This window comes from Amyelois transitella, chromosome 5 (genome assembly GCF_032362555.1).
Source record: "Amyelois transitella isolate CPQ chromosome 5, ilAmyTran1.1, whole genome shotgun sequence".
Lineage (NCBI taxonomy): Eukaryota > Metazoa > Arthropoda > Insecta > Lepidoptera > Pyralidae > Amyelois > Amyelois transitella.
The window spans coordinates 4,278,109-4,304,775 of record NC_083508.1 but is presented as its reverse complement, the minus strand read 5'-3'; the positions used below and the strand labels follow the sequence as shown (position 1 = coordinate 4,304,775).

General features: G+C 33.8%; 2 protein-coding genes across 3 annotated transcripts; one reads left to right on the top strand and one right to left on the bottom strand.

The window, feature by feature from the left end:
* The first annotated feature begins 257 nt into the window (after positions 1-257).
* On the top strand, positions 258-21,925 carry LOC106139120 (glycine receptor subunit alpha-2). 2 transcript variants are annotated; one of them, XM_013340492.2, is made up of 10 exons: positions 258-485; positions 8,806-8,873; positions 11,617-11,684; positions 12,929-13,149; positions 13,550-13,632; positions 16,229-16,387; positions 18,389-18,587; positions 18,971-19,175; positions 19,506-19,616; positions 20,952-21,925. In XM_013340492.2, the coding sequence occupies exons 1-10, from the start codon at positions 394-396 to the stop codon at positions 21,174-21,176; spliced, it is 1,431 nt and encodes a 476-aa protein (XP_013195946.1). In that variant the 5' UTR covers positions 258-393; the 3' UTR covers positions 21,177-21,925. The 2 variants fall into 2 exon arrangements, with proteins under 2 accessions (XP_013195946.1, XP_060810804.1); XM_060954821.1 differs by having other exon boundaries at positions 402-485; positions 8,810-8,873.
* Positions 21,926-24,011: 2,086 nt separating this feature from the next.
* LOC106139119 (mitochondrial inner membrane protease ATP23 homolog) lies at positions 24,012-26,605 on the bottom strand. The gene is made up of 5 exons (XM_013340491.2): positions 26,010-26,605; positions 25,542-25,587; positions 25,177-25,258; positions 24,708-24,932; positions 24,012-24,569 (listed from the first exon to the last, which is right to left on the bottom strand). Exons 1-5 carry the CDS (start codon positions 26,248-26,250, stop codon positions 24,375-24,377), a joined length of 789 nt encoding a protein of 262 aa, XP_013195945.2. The 5' UTR covers positions 26,251-26,605; the 3' UTR covers positions 24,012-24,374.
* Positions 26,606-26,667: the final 62 nt, after the last annotated feature.

Here is a 26,667-nt window from a genome sequence, read left to right as displayed (position 1 = left end):
GAATATTTTCTCTGCACTTTGTTTCCCGATCTTAAGATTAATATGTGAATAAAAATGTCGCGATCAAAAGTTGGAAGACATTCAATATGAAAGTCGTAGATGCGTGAACCGGTTGAGTGTAGTTCAATCGTACGCTATATCCGCTTTTCGCTCGTTGCGTGGCCACCTGCCGCAGGGTGAGCTCGGAAGCGAAGGTTGCGCCCGTGACCGCGCCCGCCCGCCGCCGGCTCAGCTCAGTATCGCGCCGCACTCGTCGCTCCTCGGTCCTCGACCCACGGCAACTGAGGTCGAAGGTGACGGATCCAAGTGAAGTGATGTGCCTCTAGCTGATCATGTGTCAAGTGTGTGTAACTATCAGTGACCAACGGCCCGGACCCGCGCGACCGTAGCGCCATGTGGAAAACCTTCCCGGTTGTACTCGGTCTCATCGTCTTAGGCGGTGGGGCCTCATTCAACTCCCAAAAGGAACTGCTGGAGTGTGCAAGGTTCGTAGCATTTCGGACGTGAGTACAGGGAGTGACAGATTTGCAGTTATAAATGAATAAATGTGCCGGTCGCAATTCGCGCTGGGACCTCGAATGAGCTACAAAAATAATTTAGATGGGCACGCGAGACGACCGTCTGCCGCGTCGCGAGTGCGTTAACATTCACCTTGTTTAGTGTCTCATTTGTTACGGTTTATTTTTGTGAAAACACTCGTTCGCACATTTATTGCAGCACTAGCTAACTTACACATTCAAAAGTTAAGCGTAAAACGCGAGTAAGGGATAAAAGTGTTAAATATGTTGAGCCACCTGTCATAACTTCTATCTTATTGAGAATCAATTTTATGATTAACCAAGTGTTGGTGTCGAAGAGTTAATGCCATTAGATAACTGCATAAAATTCATTGGGAGTCAGTCATTCGTACCGTCCATCAAATACCGTCAAATCACCTGTTGAACCCTTAAGATTTTCCAAAAATATAAGAGAATAAAATTATGATCTATTTCTAAATCATACATTCGAGAAACATTGAACATTTTATTCCAATAAAACTTGAATGTTTATCTACTGGTAACATTTTTATATTAAAAAGATTAACTTCTTACATAATTTAAACAATGGACAATTTATCAATAAACTTTTTATTTCCATAGACCACCGCTTTAAATTTATAAGGAAATTTTGTTCTGACTTGAACAGGTTATAACAAGATAAAAGCAGATTATGGCTATCAATTAAAAATAAACACACGTTATCAGATTCTGCCAAGTGAGTATGCGCACGAGTCGCATTCGCACCGGCTTGGCAATACTATGTGTTGACATAAACATCCGACACTAGATTAGTATACCTGCTAGATTTATACATAGTAATGTGAAAGACATCAGGATCTTCAATAAACCACTGACTTTATATTATCTTTTTTAATTTCAATAGAGATTAGAGTTTATGAAAAATATCTAAGAAAAACTATTAGTGCCATGTGGTTCCCGGCACCAATACAAAAAAAGAATAGGACCACTCCATCTCTTTCCCATGGATGTCGTAAAAGGCGACTAAGGGATAGGCTAACAAACTTGGGATTCTTTTTTAGGCGATGGGCTAGCAACCTGTCACTATTTGAATCTCAATTCTATCATTAAGCCAAATAGCTGAACGTGGCCATTCAGTCTTTTCAAGACTGTTGGCTCTGTCTACCCCGCAAGGGATATAGACGTGACGATATGTATGTATGTATGTATGTAAAAACTATTAGTACATAGTTAGACAAGACATTCCTAGTCCATCTCACACTAAAATCAATAATCGCTCCCCATTTTCAATCTGTCAAATCATTTATGATTTTTCTCTCCTTGTTACATCACCTACACACTATACATATATATTTTATACTTAATGCTTTCTGCTTAGGAGATATATGCTTTCCGCGTAGGCTATTAATATTAAGCCCGCCAATTCTTCAATCGTGCTATACTATATGTTTATGTTATTTAAGATAAAATAAATAAAATTATCTAGAGAGGTACATAGACTTTTAGGATTAACTTAAACTACTTTATTTACTTTATAATATGTAAACTAAACCCCAAAAGTTCGACACTTATGTTATGGGATAACTTTCTCTACCTTATGATCAGGTTAATCATATAATGTCTATCAGCAATAGGCCACATGCAAAAGCTATATTTATATAAATAAATTTATTATATGTATGATTGACAAAAGTATACTCGTATGTAGTGTAGGATAAATAAGTCAAAGGACGTTGTACTTTCTATAGAAACCAACGTTTTAACCTTCACTTATTCGCCCTTATTCACAATTAATATAGCCTTATTTTTTACGGTCAACTTTATCTCTGTACCAAATTTCATCAAAATCAATTCAGTAGTTTAGACGTAAAAGCATGACAGACAAGCAGAGTTGCTTTCGAATTTATAATACTAGTCGGGAAGCAGGGATTATAAAAGTCTATTTTCTTTTTCTTCTGGATTACCATTTGTTTATGTAGTTATACTCGTATAAGTTTATGAAAGAGATGTGGAAAAAACAATAATAGCCGGTTATATTGTCAAAATTAAATCAAAACACATAGTTAGTATATAACATTGTCATCTTATGTAGGTACTACCATGAAAACTTCAATTTAGAGTAATCTATTTTTTTTAATAAATGGTTTATACGTACTTTTGAATATGCGAGGAAAAGTTCATGCCCCACTTACTCTAGTGCTTTCTAATACGACGTGAAACGGGACAGCGATAAAAACAGCATCGCGCGTGCCATGATTCGGGGGCTGGATCACGATTTGATGCGTAAAATTAGGTAAACTAACTGCGCCAGCGGTGACCTCACTAAAAGGAGGTCCCCTAGGTTGATAATGCAAAAACAGCACTTACAAACACACTGTGGAACATAAAACAAAAATACTGTTCCGGCATAAACTGGCAGTGATATAGAAACCGCGTAGTTTTTGTATTGAAGTCCTTCGTAATCTGGCTTGTTTAACTTAGAAAAGTGATAAATTATCTGAAAAAGTTATAAATAAGTAAATTATAATAATTAACTGAATTTAAAAAAAAAACCTCAGAATCCTTATGCATAACACCCGCACGCCCTTATTACGTAAACACCTTATTGGACAATATTATGAAAACGAAATGTTTGCGTGAAATTAACCTAGAATTTCAGTGACCTAAAGACAACAATAGATTTACAGAAGCGCCAAGCCAAATTTAAACCTGTTTATCACTATTTGCGTCACTAATAACCCAAATATAACGCGCGCGGTAACTGTGACCACCGAAATAGTCCCTTGGACTAAATACTGGTTGCATTCTCTCACTTGGTCTATCGCCTATGCATTTAATACAATCATATAACCCATTGCATAAGAGAGTTGACGTTTCTGTGACGAAAGCTTGTACTGGCACATAATTTGACTATGATGAAAAGAAAGGTTATGAGTATTATACTTAAATACTTAATATGTACTCAAAAAAAATATTGTTATTCTTATAATTTAACACGTAAAGTATAAAAAATAACCATAAGCTGATTTAAAGTGAATTTAACTTATTTATTTTTATTCACACTACCTATAATGGACTAAGCATAGGAGTACCTATATTTTGGTACTGTAAATGACTGCAAAAAGTATCTTTCATGTAAGATTTAATGACCTACTATCTCTGAGTGACAAGTCTACAATTATCTGTTGTTATATAATATTTCTTTTTTACCTCAGACGAAGGAAAATTTAAAATAAGTTTTTATTTTTACTAACCGTCACAATGTAAAATAACACAGACAATTCTCATTTCTGAACTTATAAATGTTTTTTTTTTTGTTGTCTCTTCACGAATGATCTACTGAATCAATATTCTTGAAATTTTGCGTATATTTAACAAGGAGTCTTGAGAAGGACAAAGGTTTCTTTTCATCCCAGTAAAATTATACTTAGAATACATGGGGTTTGCGAAAAAAACCTGTATTCTTTTGTAGATGGTGAAAAATTAGCGCGTGTAGGCTCTAAATTCGCGCGGGCGAAACTGCAGGCGGAAGCTAGTTTCAAAACGTCGCGATTAATGATATGAGTATAAACATGACAAGATAAAAACACGTCGATAACAAAAAATACGATGGACTTAGTACATAATCACCTTATAATCACAAACGAAAATAATAATCTGCATTCGTTTATGTTTGAATTTCAGGATTCCACATACATGAAAGAAAATCACATAAAATAACAGACAGATAAATAATAATTGGTTGGGATTCTTTTTTTTTTAGTTCTTTTAAGATATTTACGTCACAGAAGTTGGAGAAATCAATATTAATGTTACATCACATATTATAAACTGAAAGAGAATTTTGTAAAATATCAAAGAAATTGAATCGAAATATACATAAATAGTATACACTTATCACGTAAATAGCTCCTTACCATGCTCCTTGTGTTTTATATAACATTTACGGATAAAAACAAATAAAAATAAAAGGACCTATAAATTTAAAGAGTAGGTATTAATTATAAATAGGTAAAATTCTTTATTGTGCTACAAATATACAGATAAGAATAATTATTTTATAATCTGAGCACACAACAAACAAAATCGTACAAAGGCCGACCTGTAACCACAATCTTGTAACAATAATCAGTGAACCTAAGGGCACAAAGCAACCAAACATTTCATAACAAGTCATAAGATTCATTGTGATTATATCTTCCTTACTAAGGTTATTCGGAACCCCACAGCCCATCATCTGCTCGTACTTATAGTTATTTCTTTTTTATCATATAACACGTTTACAAGCCGGACGCAACGAGGTAATGACATGCAATTCTATGACAATCCACGGACGCCTCATGTTTCTCAAATAATAGCTTTCGTACACTTCTGATATAAAAAATAGGTGATTTGAATACCACACGTTGGTATACAGATGTATAATTATTTAGAATCAAATGAAAACGTATGTAATCTACTCTAGAATTGTAAGTTCTCACATTTATTTGAGTACAAAGGTGATGAGGATGGTAATTTAGTAAGTACCAATAAATTGAATATTGTCATACATACTACTAAGTAAAAATTAGTACTAAATAAAATACTTTGTTTGATACTTTGCCCTCGTTTATATTTGAAAAAATATTGGTCTAAGGTTTCTTCCCCATGACAGATATATAAGTTCAAATCCAATCTACTGAAGGTAACAGTGAAAGATATGTTAATCAATGGAGGTATTCCGTGTCACCCCAAAATAGTTTGATTCGACAACCAAAATTAAAATTTTAAAATGTTAACAATTGCGACCCCATGCAAGTATTGTATAGTAGGTAACTATCTATTCGTGGCTATCTTCCCCCAACAACACATAAGCCGAAAACATATTCCTATTTTTACAATAAAAGACCTAATAAATAATATCTTTAATAAAATAATCTAATTTGAAATTGAACGTTGGAAACAACAATATGATCAAAAGAAAAAAAATATCAAATCTAAACTATGCCAAAAATGGAGTATCGGCTTCTCTTTGATTCGCGTATAATCAAAGGCAGTACCGATATTTGCGAGTGCGTTGAAGTGATCTGTTAGCCAAACAAATAGCTTGGACGATGGCCAAGTACCACGAGGAACCCATCACGTTTGCTTCGATACATTGTGGTGTTCAATTGGGATCTCCTTAACCAATGATGTGGACTTATGAATTTATGGAGGCAGATTTTCCACGATAAAAATAAGTAACGTCTCACCAAGCGCTTCCAACTGATTTCTATCATAATAAATAAAACCTGTAGATTTTGCTATTCAAGAAAAAACATGCTGCCTCCTGACTGCATCTCTTCTCGCGCATTGTAAAAGTTAATCAAGGGAAAGGCTTATAAAACTCGAAATGTTTTGAGCTGCCTACTAGTTGTGATTGTTTGTGAAATAATGTCTTTAAAACAAACCGACAGGACATGGCCAAAGATTATGCACATTGCGCAAATATTACAATACAATAGGAATCACTTTATAAGTGGTAATAAGTACCTACTCATTTCTTTTTATTTTTTATGCTGAAGGACGCGTGTACGGAAATACCAAAACTTGCTGCCACTATACTATGCTAGTAAATTAATCGCGTGCCTATTTCTTCCACTAAATTAACAAAGGTTTACTTCCGTTGTAAAAAAAAATTAACAGGAGCCTAATGAGGAGGTATGTTTAATTATCTGAATTGTTCTGAACATACATATGTAAATTTCATTTTTATCAATGGTATTTTAAATTATAATTCTAATTCCTTAAACCCTGTGGAAACAAACTAACACTACACCTTATTTTTTTTTACAAATTGTACAATCCTAGCATATTAACAACTATATAGCCTAAATGATTATTTTATACATACATACATATAGTCACGTCTATATCCCTTGCGGGGTAGACAGAGCCAACAGTCTTGAAAAGACTGACAGGCCACGTTCAGCTTATTGGCTCGATGATTGAATTGAGATTCAAATAGTGACAGGTTGCTAGCCCATCGCCTTAAAGAAGAATCCCAAGTTTATAAGCCTATCCCTTAGTCGCCTTTTACGACATCCATGGGAACGAGATGGAGTGGTCCTATTCTTTTTTTTATATTGGTGCCGGGAACCACACGGCACTGCACGTAAAATAAAATAAATAAATTTAATCTACAACTTCCAATACTTCTTAATGTAACAAATATGTTTTTCTTAGAAACCCTTTTTGTCCATGTTATAAAACACGGAAACACATTCCTAATTACCCGATGAAAAAGTTTGCGGTGCAACGATGGCCTACATCGATAACACCATAATAATTTACAACGCCTTTTGGCCATTATAAATAAAAAAAAAAAATATATGGGACAAATAACACAGATGGAATTAACCTCGAAGTAAGTTCGAAACTTGTGTTACGAGATACTAACTCAACGATATCATAACTATACACAAGATAATTTCTTAATAGGTGACAAAACACTAAGGCTGTTATCAAAACTGCATCGAATTTTATCAACAAGACTCTTCTAAATAAACCACGCAGCGTGTTCTTTTTTTCATGAATGGAATAAGTCTGAAATAAATAACCTATTTCCTTATTTAACTATAATTCCAGTTTAAAAGATATAAACAGGTTAATAACTTAAGTCATGAGTTCAGGCTTGCTCCTAATCCGACGGTTGTGATGTAACATCACCTTCAATATAATTGTATTACCGCTCAAGAATACCTTACATCCGACAAAATGCTGAACTAAGCTATTCACCGTTGCCCGCGACTTCGTCCGCGTAAATTTCTAGTTGAATCTTGATCATACAGTCAGATACAAAAAGACAGACAAAAAATTTAAAAAAAAAATTCTCTATATATTTCAGTCAAAAATACAAGATGTACAGACAAAATATTTTTATTGTTTTATTATATGTATAGATTATATGTAGTTAAAGAAAATTCAAAGACGTCAATGCAATATTTTCGCATCTGAAATATCTTTCTGGTATATATGGCCATGTCTTTCACTACCTAATATAACTTCACTAGCCTGTACCCTCAGCTTTGCCCGCCCATATTTATTTTTATATCGTAAACTATTAACTAACGAATCCAGCGCCACCTTTACGCACGAATTTAGCGACACTTGCAAAAAATACAGGTTTTTCACAAATTCCAACGGAACTGTATATTAAAAATTAACCATTGTCTTTCTCCAGACTATTTATTTTTAAAATATATGTAAAATTTGAAGAAGATTGCTCCAATAGATAACCCATGAAGAGAAAACAAACAAACATAACTTACTTTCGCATTTATGATATTAGTAATGATATAAGATCAATAATCGTTACTTTTACTTGAATGTCCTGAACGAATATCTCAAAATAACCTACCTAAGCTCTCGCGGAAGTTTGCAGACTATCTGGCTTATAATGTACTAAAAACTAACCTGAATAAAGAAAATACTAGAAAAGCGGTCTATGCAAATGATAAACATATCTTACAATTTATAATAAAGCTGAGGCTTAATCCCGGTTAATTTCCGTGCTAACAAAAGATATGAGTCTTGAGACAGTATAGGAGATTATGTATCTACAATCAACAGAATTAGTTATTGTTTACAATTGTATATTATGTTAATACTTAGGCAAGACATGAAGCAACTAATCTTTATTTGATAGTGAAATACACACACTGCTGTGCAATTTCCATACATACAGCTGAACGTGGTCTTTCAGTCTATTCAAGACTGTTGGCTCTGTCTGTCCCGTAAAAGATATAGACGTTTCTATATGTATGTATGAAAATAAGGGAGATGTCATGAAAAAAGAGAGAAACGTGAAAACAAGAGATATTTCTGGGTTTCAATCTCCGACTTGCAAAGTGGCAAATTATACTTATTGTGGAAATACAAGGTCCCGGTTCAACCCCCGGTTATATCGTTCACTACCTATTATAACTTCTCTAGCTTACACCCGCAGATTCGCCCGCGCGATTTTATTTTCGCGCTTAAAGCAACGAATCTAGCGCCACCTATACGCACGATTTAGCGACACTTGCAAAAGAATACAGGCAAGAATACAAGGCAACAAATAATAATATTATATATAGTAATATATACAAGGCATATTTATTTTATTCGCTCTCTCTCTCTCTTACTTTTCGATTTATCTTCGAGATTAACAAAGAGGGTAGATGAAACATATAACTTATCGACGATCGTGAATAACCCCGCTTTGTCTTAGATGTTTATATTTATAGCTTATAAATAAAAGTGTTTAATTAATGTCAATTTCTTTCAGCCAGATCCTGTACATGGACCAGCACTCATACCAAATTCCAACAAACTACAACAGAAACATTCCACCCGGTGAGTTTCTTCTCCTTCTCCTTGTTTACATTATATCTACATAGAAATCTGAATAATATATGTTATTCCTATTTTAACTAAGGACCAGTTCATACTGAAGCGAAGATTGTATGTCTTTCCCTCTTGGTAAAAAAGATACATTTTGAGGACTTCTTCAATGCACTCATACACTTGCCATTTCATTACACACTTTGAAGGTCTCTCGTAAGGAACATCCACCATTTTTCCTTTCATCCGTCGCTTTCATGGCCCAACATTTAGCTCTATACGTACGTAACAGATTTGACGACCGTTCTGTAATCTGAGAAGCACATCATACCCCGGTGACCTGTCGCCCTTTTGCCCACCCTGCACTCCGTTGTGACCTAATGGTGAATATTTAACTATAATGTATACAATTTTAACAATTATTAGAATAATTGATTTAGATTGCAAAAGATTCTATTCTATAAGATATAGTCTCTGCTTCAGGAAATAAGCGTAGGGTATTTATGTGTGCATATGTCAAAGAAGCACTATTGACCCAATATCTTATAACACAATAAGACTTATCTAAAGACATAGATCTGTGTCACAAATAGTTTTGTACTACCGTAACACAATTTTGTAATGGTTTGCTATATGCTAATCCTGCATTTTATGAAAATTATATCTAATTTTTAACCATAGATGAACAACCACTGCAGTGCAAAGACTTTAATTACTCATGTTTACTAATTACTTATCAAGCACACTATAAATAGTCATCATATGCCTCGTAATAACTATCCACTTTAGCCCGGATATTATTCAGCAGAAATCCATCGCAATATTGACGTTCAGCCTATCATTAGTCAACCTGGATTCCTGTTCTTTAATTGAGGCTGTTGTAGCTAAAAATACTCGAGGAGCTAATAAACTCTATAAGAGATATGATATCTGTTTCATAGATAAATAAAATTGGGTAGGTACCTCACTGAGATATAATTATAGAATTAATTATTATATCTCTCGTTTTATTTGTGTGTACCTAGATGCATCCTCAGTCACTATGCTTTGGATCCCGCGTCTATAATGAATAACGTCCAGTTCATATTTTGCTTATTTAATTTTCCATACAAATAAAGCTCCAAGTAATAGCTAAGTTCAATTTGTTCCCAACTCGTTATTTAAAAGTCTAGAAACTTCTTGCATTGTATTCCCACAATCAGAGATATTGATATTTAAATACACTGTTGAGTCAGGTCAACTTTATTTATAGCTATCTCCGCCGAGGCCGCATTCCCTCAATGAAACCCTTTGCTTCAAATGGCGGTGAACATTATAATACTGTCAAGGCTTATGTAAATACACAGGTAGACTTAGTAAAAAGTATACAGTAAGAAGCGCTTTAATGATAAAAATGAATAAGTATTTATGAAAGAAAAGATTTTGTATAAGGTATGTATTACAAAGTTTGTATTAATTGGCAGTGCCGTGTGGTTTCCGGCACCAATACAAAAAAAAATAGGACCACTCCATCTCTTTCCCATGGATGTCGTAAAAGGCGACTAAGGGATAGGTTTACAAACTTGGGATTCTTTTTTAGGCGATGGGCTAGCAACCTGTCACTATTTGAATCTCAATTCTATCATTAAGCCGAATAGCTCACCGTGGCCATTCAGTCTTTTTAAGATTGGTGGCTCTGTCTACTCCGCAAGGGATATAGACATGACCATATGTATATATGTATGTATTACTTTAGTATCTAATATTTGACATGGTTCTCGATCCTAGTAGCTAGAAATAACAGCTATTGAATATTACGAAGCTATTGTTTCAAATTATATAGCCGAAATTGCATTTCTTTATTTTTCATTCTAATGACTAATCCGGAAAAAAACTTTGTATTAGGCTTAGTATGCAATAATAAAAATACACTCATTTATTTTACACTCCAAAGTATCTAAGTTCTGGACTTATTTTGTGGGTTACCAACTCAATGAATAGGGCCAAAGGCAGGAGCTCTGCCACTGCACCAAATCTGTCGTCTGAATAAATGCTTATAGAAATGTAAAATCACGTGCAGAAGAATGTGTGTGTCCCTTCTGAACCATTTTGTGTTGTGGTGGTTTGCAGGCTTTGACGAATGTGCACGGGACGGGAGCGCGCTGGCACCGATTCCAATATTGCGGACTATCACGATTCTACTTTTACATTTTATGACTGAAAATTTTTCAACTTTTTTTTCATTAATAAGCGGACCCTGACCTTGGTGCTACGGGAAACCCATATCTGTGTTATGGGTCGTTAAAAATAAAGTTTTTGTATTCAGAAAGCACATTCAAGTTAGGTCCAAATAAATAGATGTTTTGTACCATATATGGTTTGCATACTTAGCAAATAAGTTTTATCATACATACCTAATGTAAATGTGTATCACCGATCCACACATCTTGGGATCGATCCCAAGTCATAATAAAAAAAAATCTAGGGAATTTCAATTATATACAAGTATTGAATTTGTATTGCACAACACAAATCCCAAATTTAATGTGAGGTTACCTCAATTTGTTTGATTGTTCCGTATTTATTGATTTTTCAATATAATGTTCATTAATGACTAAATATAAGCAGTCTTTGACTAAATAAAGATAACAAGTAAAGCACTGGGTCGATGGGTCGGCGATATCTCCAACGGCAACCATAAACCGCCTGATTACTATTATTTTACTACAGTTTATCATTATCCCGCAAAATCTTACATCAATGTTTATTGTTTCAGGCAAAAACACTACTGTGTACATAGGAGTTAATGTGAATAGAGTGTCTGGAGTAGACGAGAACAGAGAGGTATGTAACATATATAGTTTTATGATAGATTTTTATTTGCAAACTCTTTATTGTAAAAAATATAATTAGAAAGAAAAATATCGATATACAAAATTAAAAATGGCGGACTTAACCTTATTTGTATTTATTGTACTCTTTGATTTTTAGTTTAATCTCAACCTACTACTAAACCTATTTTTATGAAACTTTGTGAAATAAAAAATACATAGATATAAACTGAACTTTCAATGGTTACAAGTTACTTTCTTATTAGGAATTCTCACATGATTCTTACGTATAATGGATAAGAGAAAGACATTGACCAAGAAATAAAGTCAATCACATTAGCATTTGATGTACTTACAGAAACTGTACTTTAATAAGTGAAGTGTGTTATATAATATGTGTGTCATATTCAGATGCATTTAATTTTCTATATTGTTGACAATACGCTTCATACAAATCTTGGCAAGTAATATAATTTCCGTAGTACTTGCGGTGTTGTAGAGTTATTAACAACTATTTTATTACGGCCATAGACCGGCTTCTCGTAGAAATAGACCATTACACCGTTCATAGGTGTAAGAATAATATGGTTCTAATGTCTTAATCAAAGATAAAATATCTTAGTCCTTTTCCGTAGGTACAAAATCGATCGTTAAATGTCTTATTATCAAAAAATACATGAGTTTCTAAAATAAACTTCTTTCTTATTATTTCTATCTTACGACTTTTAATTAATTTAAGTATAACCTTTCACCTTTATTTCGATAGATAGGTACCTACTTGTAAAATCGTATTAGTTTAGTTGCATTAGTGTGGAAAAATAAATTGAACATAGTATTTTTGCTATACTTAGGTATATAACCCTTTACCATTTCATCGACAAAAATTCTCATTCATACTTTAAGTACCTCAACTGAATATTAGTACAAATTTTATGGGGCAGTAGAAAATAAGAGTTAGGTACTTGACGCGTTTGATAGAAATGACGTGCTTTGACAATGAAACGCCATCGTCCTGGCGTTCGTCCCCGTTACAACCTCAACTTTCTGGAGAAGATCCCGAGGGTCTCTTTAACCACGATGGCAAGGTAAGTCAAGTATTTTAACATGAAGCGATTCCCGTCTGACCTCCGCCGCCTTTGTCTCCTACTAAATCAACACAAGGGAGGGTTAGACTTTACAACGAAACATTGTATCTACAATAAAAAATAATTTATTTATAAAACAAATGACAACTAAAATTATTAATTCTTCTTCCAGGAAATAACCTTGGACGTGTTCCTTCAAGCGTCATGGGAGGACATGCGCCTGCACGTGCCTCCCGGGATGAACCTCATTGACCTCCCGTGGGAATTCCGGCAGCTGATCTGGACCCCCGACCTGTACATCTACCAGCTGCAGTCCATGAAGATCCTCTCGGTCTTCAACGACATGGCCTCTCTGAGACTGTATTCCAATGGCACCGTCTCAGTCAGTATTGGGTTCGTCTTTTGTTATAATTTTATTTTTATAGTTGTTATGAAAATGCACTTTGTAGCGTGTCCTTCGAATGCTTTATGATTTGGATTGATGTAAAAAGTGGCGCGCTTCAAAACTTTTTTAACACGCTATATCTATCGTATATATTAAAATTTTGTTGCCACAAGATATAGATTTAATTGGAGATCGGAAAAAATTGCCAAATCTTGCCAAATAATTGCTGAAAGGTAACATTGGTAAATTTATTACGTACAACTAATAATAATAAAAAAGAGGGCGGTGAACCCGATGTGCAAGTCAGATTTTTACACGAAGCGACATCCATCTTATATCTCCGCAACCTTTGCAAGAAGATAAACTTATGTCTATATGATAATAAAAATATATTTTCTTCTTTTTCAGGGCAACTATTACAATAAAATGCGAGATGGATTTTGTTCTGTATCCACTAGATGTACAGAACTGCGCCATTGATTTCAGTAGTTGTAAGTCAACGGTTATTAGTCCAATCTGTTCTCTCATTATTCCCGAAGTCCTCGCATCTAATTCCAATGCTCAACTAACTCAATCATACAAAAATATAGTGATCACGATTCCTGCAAGTGTAAATAGGCAGAGGGTTGTAATATTTAAATATTATATTTTGTTAACGCTAGTATTACCATATTGTGTAGGTGATCATTGTTACCGGTAATTGGCAAACATTATTATACAAAGTTATTAAGTACTTCACTATCATTTTAAAATTCCTTGACAAAGAATGGTCCAGATTATCCAGGCTTAATTTCTAAAACTTTCTCTTAAGTGTAATAAATACTTTCCTGAAAACCGCAATCCAAATTGGTTTAGCGAAACGCGAAACAATAGCGGACAAACATACATACCGAGAACCACATTTTTGGAAGGCGGTTAAAAAGTAGAAAAATCAAAAACCGGCAACCAAATAAACAAAACCACCAAAAAAGACTTAGAACAACCTAAAGATATTAATAAAAACAAAAGTCAATTAACATATACATATACATACATGTATACATAAATAAAGATTGCAACATAAATAAGCATCTGCTTTTATAGAGCACCTTCAACCAACATAATTATACAGATAAATACTTATTACATAAAGTTATTGCCTATTAAAACAAAGATGAGGGTATAGTATTAAATTTTTTTTTATGATGACCTTAAACTATTTATTTTCTGTAAGTACCTAAGTGAGTACCTATTTGCAAGAAGTGAATATGTCTTAAATATATTACATACGATTTAAACGTAGATACTTAAAAATTTTTACAGGAGGTTAATCCGGGAATATAAAGTATTATATGCATTTACTTTTGTAAACAGTTTATTGTTTAGATAAGATCAACATAATAATTGTAAATAAATCCTAAGTCAACAGTTTTTCTGTCAAGCCGCTATGATAGAGGGCAATTTATTTAAGTATGTTGTTATAAATAATCAAGTATTATATAAATTGGTTCATTTTAAAAATTTACTGAAATGGCTTTCGACTGGGAAGGATTTTCTTTGAAAAATACCATTTAAATGGAGTTTAAATTGATAAAGGTGAGTATTGAATTAATCGCAAATCAATTTAAACTAGGTACATACACTTAAAAAGATACCATCACCTAACTTCCTACTTAACTCTTAACATATTCAGAAATTTTGGTAAGTAAATGATTGGTGTAACTTACCTCTAAGTAATTAATAAGTGTATATAGATCTTATCTTTTGTATTTTTAGATCACGGCCTTACAATGATTTGCATGATACCATCGCACTTTTAATAATTAAATTTACATAAGAATGCATTTGTGTGTAATTAACGGTGACCTGCATTTGTTTCCCATGGGATTCGATTCACGGTCTCTGAATCATAGGGCTACTACGGTTCCCACGGAATTTCTTATATTCGTAGATTCCGCTTCACACTCCATGGAACCTTAATACCAAAGTTTTGCTTTAGATATTCTTTAATCAAATAAGATTGATCAATTACAGTAAAATCCAAGATTTTAGAATCCCTTTTTAAACACAGATGTCTCATAAAAAAGCACATTTCACACTCACACTCTTTATTTAAAAGTAACCGTAGAAAGTATATTCTGCGGTCAATATAACTCAGTTTTTTGGCAAAGAAATATATAGATATATTTGATGATACTATGTATATACTATACAGTTCAGTGGTTGTGACGAGAAAGCTTGACAAAATATTACACTTTCACTTTTAAATTAGTATGCATTATTCCACCTATGCAGTGTGCTTTCGTAACTGTGTCTACGACTCTACGATAATGACTCGTTGAGGTCTAACGTAGCTCAGATGCGTAGGCGCTGTCGTAGCGCGGTTCGTAGCATAGCTACGAGTTTTGACTACGAAGATCAAAGTCATTTTGTACTTTTTCTTCATTTCAATGTTTTTTTTTTATATTATTATTTTTATTTTTATTTATGATATAAATGTTTTTATTTTTTGGTACAATATAGGTTTTCTTCACCTTTTAATTGGCCATGATATCAGATTACCTTTCTACTCTTAGGACTCGTATTCACTTGATTAGTGTTAAGTGTGAGTTGTTTGATTGGTGCCTAGTATTAAATAGTAGTAAATAACACTTTGAAACAATTTCCGTTCAGTGTTAACTCTACATGTTGTTGTAAATTTATTTTGCATTATAGCATATATTATTTTTTTTGTCAAAAATATGCCGCTTATTAACATTAAATACGCCTTTGTTTTATATATTTTTTAAATATGATTTGCTGTACAAACCTGTACGGAAATACGAGCATTATCTTGTCCATATTACTCGAACGATTCCAGTATACTTTTTTTAAGATGCGTGCACACGTTTACCCTCGAATGTGGGCATTGGCGTTTGTCAAACCATCTAAACGTGACGAACGAAAGCTATCGAAACCGATTCATTATGCCGATGTGTCAACTACAATTAATGGGTTATTCACGAACGTTAACAAGGCATATGTCTTAACTTCCCTCTCTCTCTATCGTTTAAGTTAGAGAAAGAGGGAAAATAAAACATATCAACATTCGTGACCCTCTGATTATAGATAAGTACACAACAGAAGACATCAGATTCGAGTGGCGAGACGTGGCGGCGTGGCGGGGGCTCGCCTCCGGCCCGGGGCAGCGCAGCGAGTTCCGACTCCCCAAATACGTTGTCACCTTCGTCACGGACAAAAGTAATCATATTCGCACTTATGGTGAAGGTAAATGTATATTTATTGCTTTGCGCTTAAGTTTGCGCCTGCATTACGCCTAATGCGCTGGCATGCCGCCCGCATGGCTTGGCGCGGATGTGACTTTGACAATTCACGGGTTACAATGTATTACAGATTATACTAAACGAGCAACCGCAACTCGTGCATAGAAAATACGTACATGCAAATATTGCGAGAATAATACTTAATTTTGACGCTCAAAATGAGTAATGTAAGTAATCGTACTTGCCATATTGTAATCGTACTTCGGTCAGATGGTAGACTGGTAAAGAAATGAAATCCATCTTTTGTACATTTTTGTGCAATAAAGTTTTAAATAAACAAATAATTATAATTTTATCAAGCAGTTCGCAGATACAATCACAATAAAAAAAAATAATAGAACCCCTTGACACATGTGCGAAGACCTGGAAATTGGTAAATAAGGAAAATATTTCTAGCGAAAATTATTGGTACGTCACGTGCGAGAAAAGTGAGTCATTAGTTCGATTACATCCGTGCCTGGCAATTCGTTGTATATGTATGTTGTATGTAATTATAATATATATTCTATGTCGCATGATTGTATGTAGAATATAATACTTTGAATATTAAAGTGGATAAATAAAAGCTTAGAATATTCACACGTTTTTGTAGTTACATAACACTTTTATAAAGTCCAGTGGTAATGTCGGAGGTGGCGACTAAATGTCGAAAACACTAACAAAAAGAGGTATCGAAATTTCCTGGTGTCGGCTAACAGTGAAATCTTTTCTAATGTTTTTTATAGCATATTATATTATAATATATCTTAGACATCTCCTACATGTTCTTTTTACGAACCATCAGTTTTGAAAACAACTGTTGATCAAGCCAAGAATAAAGAAAATGTGTGAATACAAAAATGACTACCCTAATAACTATAAAAAACGCCCAAAATTATCAAATTATTATTTCTTTTTTTCAAGCTGGGGTTTCTTATTTTTTACTTTATATTTATGTTGATCAAATTGTGTCATCTACAGTAGTTTTTGCGTAACATCTAACCTACATATAAAACTTCACAGTATAATAAGTACTTAATTTTTTCTTAACCTAGTTCATAGCGGCACCGTAATATTAAAAGTACTAACATTAGCATTCCTTACATATTTTAAGGTAAGATAATGAAAATAGCACTACAAATATTTAATACTAATTACCTATACGTACCTGCATAAGTAGTTACGTATATATATGTGGCGCAGCGGTAGTTAGCTTGTCTGTGACAACGGAGGTCTCGGGTTCGAATCCAGGGCATGATGGGCAACCAACTTTCTCTGACTGGCCTAGGTCTTTGATGTTCATCTATATAACTATTTATAATAAAATATAGTATCGTTGATTGAGTATCTCGTAACACAAGTTTCGAACTCACTTCGAGGCTAACTCAACCTGATTAATTTGTCCAGTATATATATATTTTTGTATTTATTTATTTATATATATATACGTACTATTATAATCCTTATATGTCAACACCATGGAAATTGGATTATTATGACTTATATTATTCCGTTAGTCAGCACCATTATGAATCTTTCATAAAAACTGAGCTCAGTAGTTTGAGTTTGAAATTCTTACAATTCAGCACAGTACATTAGACCTTTGTAATGGCATATTGTACTTTGGGTACCTACTGAAATAAAAGTGAACAATCTTGAAAACGTTATTTGGTAAACAAAATAAATTTATAAATTAATTTACACAAGTAGACAAAACATTTCAAATTGAATTACTTTTGCCTTTAACCATTTTTTTTTTGTATGTCTTATGAATAAATGTACATAGGTGCATACATATAAAAACGTGTCTCTCTCTTACGAGGTAGACAGAGCTAACAGTATTGAAAATACTGAAAGGCTACGTTCAGCAGATTTTTTCTCGATAAAAAGACATTTCAAGATTGTTTACACCTGCCCGTGAACAAATGAACAATACCACAACACAATAAAACCGGAATGTTTTTAGGCGATCACTCTGCCGCCCGTCTCCAAATCAAGCTGTCCAGAGAGCTGAGGAGTTACCTTCTCGAGAGCTACTTACCCTCGACGTTATTCGTCATCATCTCGTGGGGCAGCTTCTGCGTGATCCCGGAGATAGTGCCCGGGCGGATGGTGTTGTTGGTCACCACTCTGCTGTCTCTTGTCACCATGTTTGATACAGTCAGGTAAAACTGATCAGTCAAATTTTATCGCGCTTTCTTGGATGGGTAAGAAGAGTACGATCACGTCTTTCATGAAGCCGTTCAGATCCAATTGGAAAATAATCTTTTACTTTTTGTTTTTATTTTTTATTTTTGGTTGGTTTAGACGTTATTAATATCAAAAAAAATATGCAAAAAATTATGAACTCTGAAAAACCTGGAAGAATTTCTCTTCGTACTTTCTGATGGAAACGTTTTGCGGCTGCGGCCTGTCACTACCTGATAGTAGCCGAGAATGTCTTATATTGATATTGACATTTTTATCACAGTAAGCTTATAACTTAAAACGATGATGGAAAAGCAGGTTTAAAATTCACGAAACTAATTTCTCCTTAACAAATTTCCAGCACAAATTCGCCCGACGCCCTCGAGCTGAAATGCATCGAAGTGTGGCTGATATGGTGCACCATCTTCGTGTTTCTCGCGCTCATGGAGTACTTCGTGGTTTTATTCGGGATCCGGTACGACAAGAGTTGGTGCCAGCGGCGGCAGGACTTGCGCAGAGCAGCGTCTGCCGTACAACTCGCCCCTCAGTTGACCAATCACGCACAGGTAATGCTTTACTACTACTTGACAATTGATTTTTTTTAAGATTCACTTAAAAATGGATAATCTTATGAGTTAAATAGAGCCAATTTCTCAACACCACTCATGGTTCTGCCAATCTTTCCGTTTAATGATCTGAATCACGGAAGGAGTGCGCTGTAGTAACAGCGTTCGCTTTCTCGACAAAATCGACTTCGAATCTACGGTGTTCAGGAAAATAAAAATATAACATATATAGCAACAAATTGTACAGCCGTCATAAAGCAGTAGCTGCCATTTACATTATTTTTGTTAAAATCCAGTGAAACTTAAGCTTAAAATCTATATTATCTGCAGAGATTAAGTACGCCAGTGACAGGGACGCCACAGGGAGCAGTGTTCACCCCGCAGCTGAGCGTCGAAGACGAAGGCCTCAAGCAACAGTTCTCTCATCAAACTATACAGAGGGTAATTGTTTAAATTACTTTTTACATCATATATTACAAGAACATTGGCAATTTGCATTGTGAATGTGACTAATTAAGTGGAAAAGTCTATTAAATTTTTTTCTATTTGGAATGGTATCGCGCCTTTGTCCGTAAAAATTTAAATTCTTGTAAAAAAATATAAAATTCTATTTACTAAAAAGGGTGCACTTTTCAGTAAATGGCCAGAACTGTCATATACCTTTTGTATTCTTATTGCAAAAGTAAAAGTATCACCGTTTAACATTTCGGTTTAAGCTTTAAGAAGCTGTTGTTTCTACAGCACAATCAGAATAAAATATCTATAATCACGAACCTACGAATAGTTCTTAAATTCAAACAAAGCCCCCAATTTTTAGTCATCCCGATCGGGAAAAAGGAATTGGAGGCAAAATAGGATTGGATGTGAGTCAAGATCAGTTACGACTAGTAAGGTAAAGTAAATTATAAAAACTGCACTGTGTGATAGATAGAGCTACTCGCGTAATATTCTTTGCCCACTGGTGGCATATTTACATACATAGATTGCCTATAGTATTCCTTTAATTATATAGTTGAGCTCGAGATGAGACAATGTTGATAGTTAAAAAGTAGGTAAAACATACATATATATTCCGCTACTGATTTGGTAAAAAAAATCGAACTGAAACATTAAGGCGTGATAGAGCAAATTAATGGCGAGATATAAAATTATTGTCTACTGTAATTGGTAATTATAGAAGTAGAAAATGTTAATTGGCATTACGTTTTGATGGATACCAAAATAGCATCACATTTTTTTACACTGCAAATTAGAAACTATTAAAACTAATGTAAAAAAAAACAATTAAGGATTTATGTAGGTTTCAACGGGATTTATAAAGAAGCCGTTAATTGATTCAGTTTAACCTCTTTTATAAATGTGCTTGAAATGTCTTGTAAAAGCAAGTGAACAATGTTTGCACAGCTTTTAAAGCATGTTTGCTAATTCGTTCGTGCGTAGTTGATGTTTGTAATGAAGCTCGGTTATTTTAGGCTCACTGAACACTATAAATAACGCTTTCATTCAAAATGTCCCAATTATGAATTTAAATACAAAGGCTTGTTTGTACCACTATTTCTTTCTGGAAATTGAGTTTGTCTTAGAAGCCTTACGTAGGTGATAACTTACCTTTAAAAGTGTTAGAAACATCACCCAATAAAGATTAACATCAAAGATTTTCTATCATTTGATTGGTCTTAAGTTTAAAAATCAAGCAGCTGAGTCATTCTTCCTTTTCTCTCTTTATCTATATTTTACTAAATTACACTTATTAATTTATATCGATACCAACGCCAGGACTCACCAATGCTAGAAGCCATGGCGATGCAGTCTCCTGCGACGCCGACCAACACGCGGGCGCGCATCGCGTCGCTCATAGAACGCGCCATCATGTTCTGTGGCGCCCAACATGGCTCCCTCGACAGATTCGCGCTCATGCTATTCCCCATGAGCTTCCTACTCTTCAACATCATTTACTGGACAGCATACCTCTATGAGGCCCACCAAAGAAATAATAAGTGAAGTGTTAAGTATCACGATACGAAATGTGATCATTGTGCCTGCAAAGACTTTATTGTGTTAGATGTTATATTAGAAGAATTGCTAGTCGATTTACAAATCCTGTTTGAACAATGATTAATTTATAAACATAGTTTTACTATTTTATATTTAAAATCGGGAGTTTACGGAGTGTACCATATTCCTATTTGGTATGTTTATAGTAAAGACGATCAAATAAAATACCTTGTGACGAAAATTGACAAATATATCTTGTTTGGTGATGGCAGCTTGGACCAAAATTAATGAAGATGTAAGAAATAAATGATATGCTCGTCCTATTCACATATAAAATGGATGACATGATATTACATAGTGGCACAGCTGACATTCGCCTTTTTTAAGTGGGTAGGTGAGTTCACAATCGGTTACTTGAACTAAGACTCTGCTTGTTATTTTAATGCAATTTAGGAAATAACAGGGTAGGCACTATCTATTTATAACTATAGAAAATACATAACTCTGTCGATAAAAAACCGCTGACCAACTAAAATGGCTATCCAATAATTATATAGAATAGCCATGACCAATCATTTTAACTCGAGTATTCAAAATGGTATTATGAACGGATCCATTATTTTTCTTATGTGTCAGGCGAACATACACTTTCTCGCTGGTCTGAAGACCAAAAAAATTAACTATGATGATGGTACAATAAATAAATATAAAATAGATATTCCTTGAATAATAATTAAATATTGTTTTCTAGATTACTACTAGTAACGTTATTTATAAGTTTATTATATTAATATGAGTTGTTATAATAAAATCAAAATAATTTTAATAAAATAGTGCTCATGGTTTATGTAAATAGGTATATTAAGTAGATACAAAAATTATTTTCCTTTTCTTTAAGTTTTAAACTTTTATGTATATTTTATAGTTATTTCCATAATGTATCTTAATGTTATTATGTACCTTTAATTATTTATTCTCGTTATAACAATAAAAGGAAAAGTTGACTGAATAATCAACACTCGGGCGAAACAATTGAAAGGGTTTATCGAATATAGAAATAATAAGCTATAATTTAAAATATGAACTTGAACATGAATATTTACTGTTCAAAAGTAACTCAGCTATGGCATGGTTTCGCGAGACATACTTAACTTATATCGTCAGCCTCCCCTAGAATAGAGGGTGGGGTGAGTAATACAGATTTAAAGGGACATCAAACATATTTTGTAGGAATCCAAGAAATGGTGCGCTGTTAGAGATTCGGCGACGATAACCGGAAGGTCGGTAGAGTGGGTGGTGATGGGATATTTTGGTCAAGTTAATCTATTGCAAAATCCTTCCTTTTTCAATCTAATCCGTTTCTTTTACAAGATCTTATAAAACGAACCAATACCTAGTCATTAAATTTATTAGGAACTAAGAATTAAATTCAGCTTAGATTGTGATTAGATAGGTAACTAACATTTTTCGTCCAATTTTTTAAAGAAGCACAATTATTAGACTGCACAAACTAAGTACTTCGTACGAATAATTTGCTTCGACTTAGATATGATTATATAATCATTTTGTGGTATATTGGCCATTAGTAGTTACCAATATTAAATATCTAGCATATCTCTCCGTCCCCCAATTTTAATTAGGGTGATAACTTGAATATTTAAATTAAAACCTTAGCTGTAAGTGATTACTATGAATATCGGAGTGGCGTGATTCAATATCAGTTCTAGGTAAAAAAAAGTATCGTTTGTAAATATATTTTTGTTAATAAGTACTCGGTCGGTCGGTATCTTCGCAGACACAGCATTAGTATGTAATTATTTTAGTTTCAACGATAAGTTTGGGAGTAATAAGAGCGTTTATTGATAAAGTAACAAAAGTGTTCAATTAATACTGTTATAAGAAAAGCTTACAAGATGTTAGCTTGAAGAAAACCTCGATATGTTTGTTGATATGGAGTTCGCCTAATGTGCTCATTTTACGGATGGTTCATTTTGAGAAGTACACAATATGAGAAATGCCCCTGTTGAGAATTGCACATTGTACAAAGTGTACCTACATTTTTGGTGAGTGCTCATTTGGCGTCAGACCCATCTGAAATAATATGCTCAATTGCGCGGTACATACATACTTCCTTGTCGTAACTTAGTATTTCTCTCAGTTATGTGGGACTCTGACAAGGAAATTATCCATAAATATTAAGTACAAATGTTTTACCTTAATACCACCTCGACTGTCATAACTGAAGAATGATGCACTGGTTCAAATTCAACGGTAGCCATGTAACAGTTACTTCAAAGTTGTTAACGTGCATTAATACCTAAGATTACAAACCGAAATGATGATGAAAAACATCGTGAGGAAACATGCACATTCAGGCAACTGGATGTGTAACTATGATCGAACAAATACCTATTAGGTCCCTCTGCAATAGTTGGAGAGGTCAGACGGGTCGCTTCGTGTAAAAACTTGACTTACCCAATCCAGAATCGTGGCCGTAGGCGCATACAGGCTTCTCTAGGATACATTTAGTTATAGATGGATGGTGGCTAACAAAATATTAAGATACTTCCATTATTACAATAACATTAACTGCTCATATCATCGTTGTAATTCGTTGTATTGTTGTGTAAATAAGATCGTGCCTTACAGTCCTTTTGCTGCAAGTTCTTTACGTAGAATGACGCTTGTGATCCCTGTGCTACTTACGTATTTAAACATATTAAGTAAGGACAGTATTACCTAAGTACTTTCGAATTCTAGACAATATCTAATATTGAGTAAGGAAATGAAAATAATATATAAATAAAAGACACTATTTTAAATCATGTCAATGTGTATTATTTACTACTTTATGTAAGTATGTACAGTATCTACAAAATGCTACGACAATTCGTTTCTTTTCCTACATTGAAAAGATATATGAAAATTTGTTCAGGAGATGATGTTAACCTCTACAACTAATTGACTGTTAAAAAATATTTTATTTTATATAAAAAGGATTGTACCATGCGCGTTATTAGCAAAGAATAATTAAATTACTATGAATAATCACATACTTAATATTCATTTCTAATAAATACAAAAAAAGATACCAAAAATGTTGTTTCTTAATAAGATTAAATGACCTACCTGAACAAATATGCCTACATATATTTTCAATTTTTATACACACAAAATAATGTAATATCATATTAAGGTATGAATCTATTCATACCCATAATAGGCTGCTTCTTTGAATGCCCTCTCCATATCCTCCGAATTTCTTCTTATTCGCCTCCCAATAGGTTCCAAGTCGGCATAACACTTCGGAAAAACTTTCTCAATAATGTCGACCGCCTCCGCCTTGCCAATTTGCCTCACGGCCAGCACAGAATACAGCGCTTTAGTTTTCACACAATCCTGAAACACAAAATAATAACAGTATGTAATTTGCACAGGGTCTGTAATAAATATGCCAATAGTATGTCGATTATATGATCTGTGGTGTTTTTGCCCATTTGATTGCCCTGCCCATGCCATTTTATATTGAATAATTACCTGGTGAGCTTGTTTAATCTTGGTCCACGACGCGTCACCCTGCGACCACGCGCTTGTAAACGAGCAATGTGTCAAGTTCGCGGCCCTGATCTCCGTGCAAGCCAAGTGTTCCATGTTCTTAAAGTTCAGTTCATTCCGGCAATAGTCGAACATATGGATCATTTCATGAGCCAACACGCCCTGCACCATGCCTTTTCTCGTTGACACATTTTGGCAGACTACTATCTGTAATTTGAAATAATATAATGATAATATTTTAGCCTAGGGCCGTGACAAATTCTAGAAAAAAAAATTGTCTCAAATATTTATTTAAATAACCAATGGTTAAAGTTCAGTACATGTACATTACCAAATATCAATGTGTCATCTCTGGGGAGTCTATATATGTATAAGTAATTTTTTATGTAATTTTAATTTGCCATTTTAATGAAATGGAACAAGCGGTATTTGGTAAATATTCAGTTCTTACTTGATTTAATTCTGGGTCATATCCACCACTAACAGAGTAGTCACAAACTTCGCATGAAATATGTCTTCGGATATCAATAGGACTGTGAAAAAAAATCATGTTTTAAATTTCAATACTTGATATTAGAAAAAGTGGTAGCAAATTATAATTTCTGAACATGCACATGAGAAAATGTAAAGATGAAATACATACAAAGTCTGGAGAGAGTAGAAAAATTTTTTAATTTGTTTTTAGCGATTGGGCTAATCTTGCATCATTAATAATATATTTTACAGGAGAGAAATGGCAATTATTTATGATAAACAAAAAAAATTATATTTTGTATTCAGTAAAATTTAAATTCAATCAATAGATTTATAACTTACCAACCAGAGCTTTTTAAAGCTGCCATCATCATCTTCACTATTGCACCTGAAATTTAAAAAATAAATTAATAGGTAATACAAGAAGCTCAGGTTCTAACTAGTGCATTATAATTAAATCTTTTTGAAATAAGTATTCATTCATTACATAATTCCGGTGAGTGTGGTCTTGAGGTCACCTGCCCAATAAGTATAAAAGATACGATGGGTGAATGTAACATATAAGTATTATTTATGCTTCCCGCTCCATTTAGTTTTACAGCTGAAAATCTATACCAAAATAACAAAGTAGTTTAGTCTCTGTAACTTTGATTGTTTTTATTGCATTTGTATGTAGGCCATATCTTCAGTAATACAGAATAGATATGACAGGCAAACTGTAGCAGGCTACTAGAGTGCAATGAAACAAATAAACAAAAATTTGTGATCACATCAAAGGTTAGGTATATAATAAAATGTAAGTATACTTACTATTCTTTACACAGTCATACACATTTTTCTCACACTTCAATTTATCCATATTTTCCCTACCCTCCTTGCCCAAGACAACATTGCCTAAAGATGGTTTGAACGTCCCCCGGCGCTCTGGGTATAAATCATAACCCCAAGCCTCTTCCTTAGGGTTATTTGATTTTTTTAAGTTGCCCTTAACATTACTACTTGTTCCCTCCTCTTTTGAAGACATATTGCTCTTATTATCGTCTCCAGACATTTTATACCATAGAGATAAGGTTATGAAATCATTAGATACAACGGGGTACGCAAATATTAGGTGTGACGAAAATAGTTGTTTTTTTTTATTTTATGCTTACTTTTTATTAAATGTTTGAATTCTAAACAATTAAAAGAAACCATGGAAAACCATTAACCTTTGTGTAGTTCTAATCCAGATCAGCTGTTAACATTTATTTATGACATTGACAGGACCAAGCTGTCAATGACACAAAAACGGAAACCTTGGGCAAACTCTGGATTAGTGGTGGTGCTACCATAGCTTTAACCAAATAAATATCCCAGTGTGTATAGCTCCAGAGTTCGTTGTATGAAGGGCTTACTGAACCTCTTTATGACCACTACATCTCTGTTTCATGGATGGATGTCGTTAAGATGACTAAGGGAATACATACTT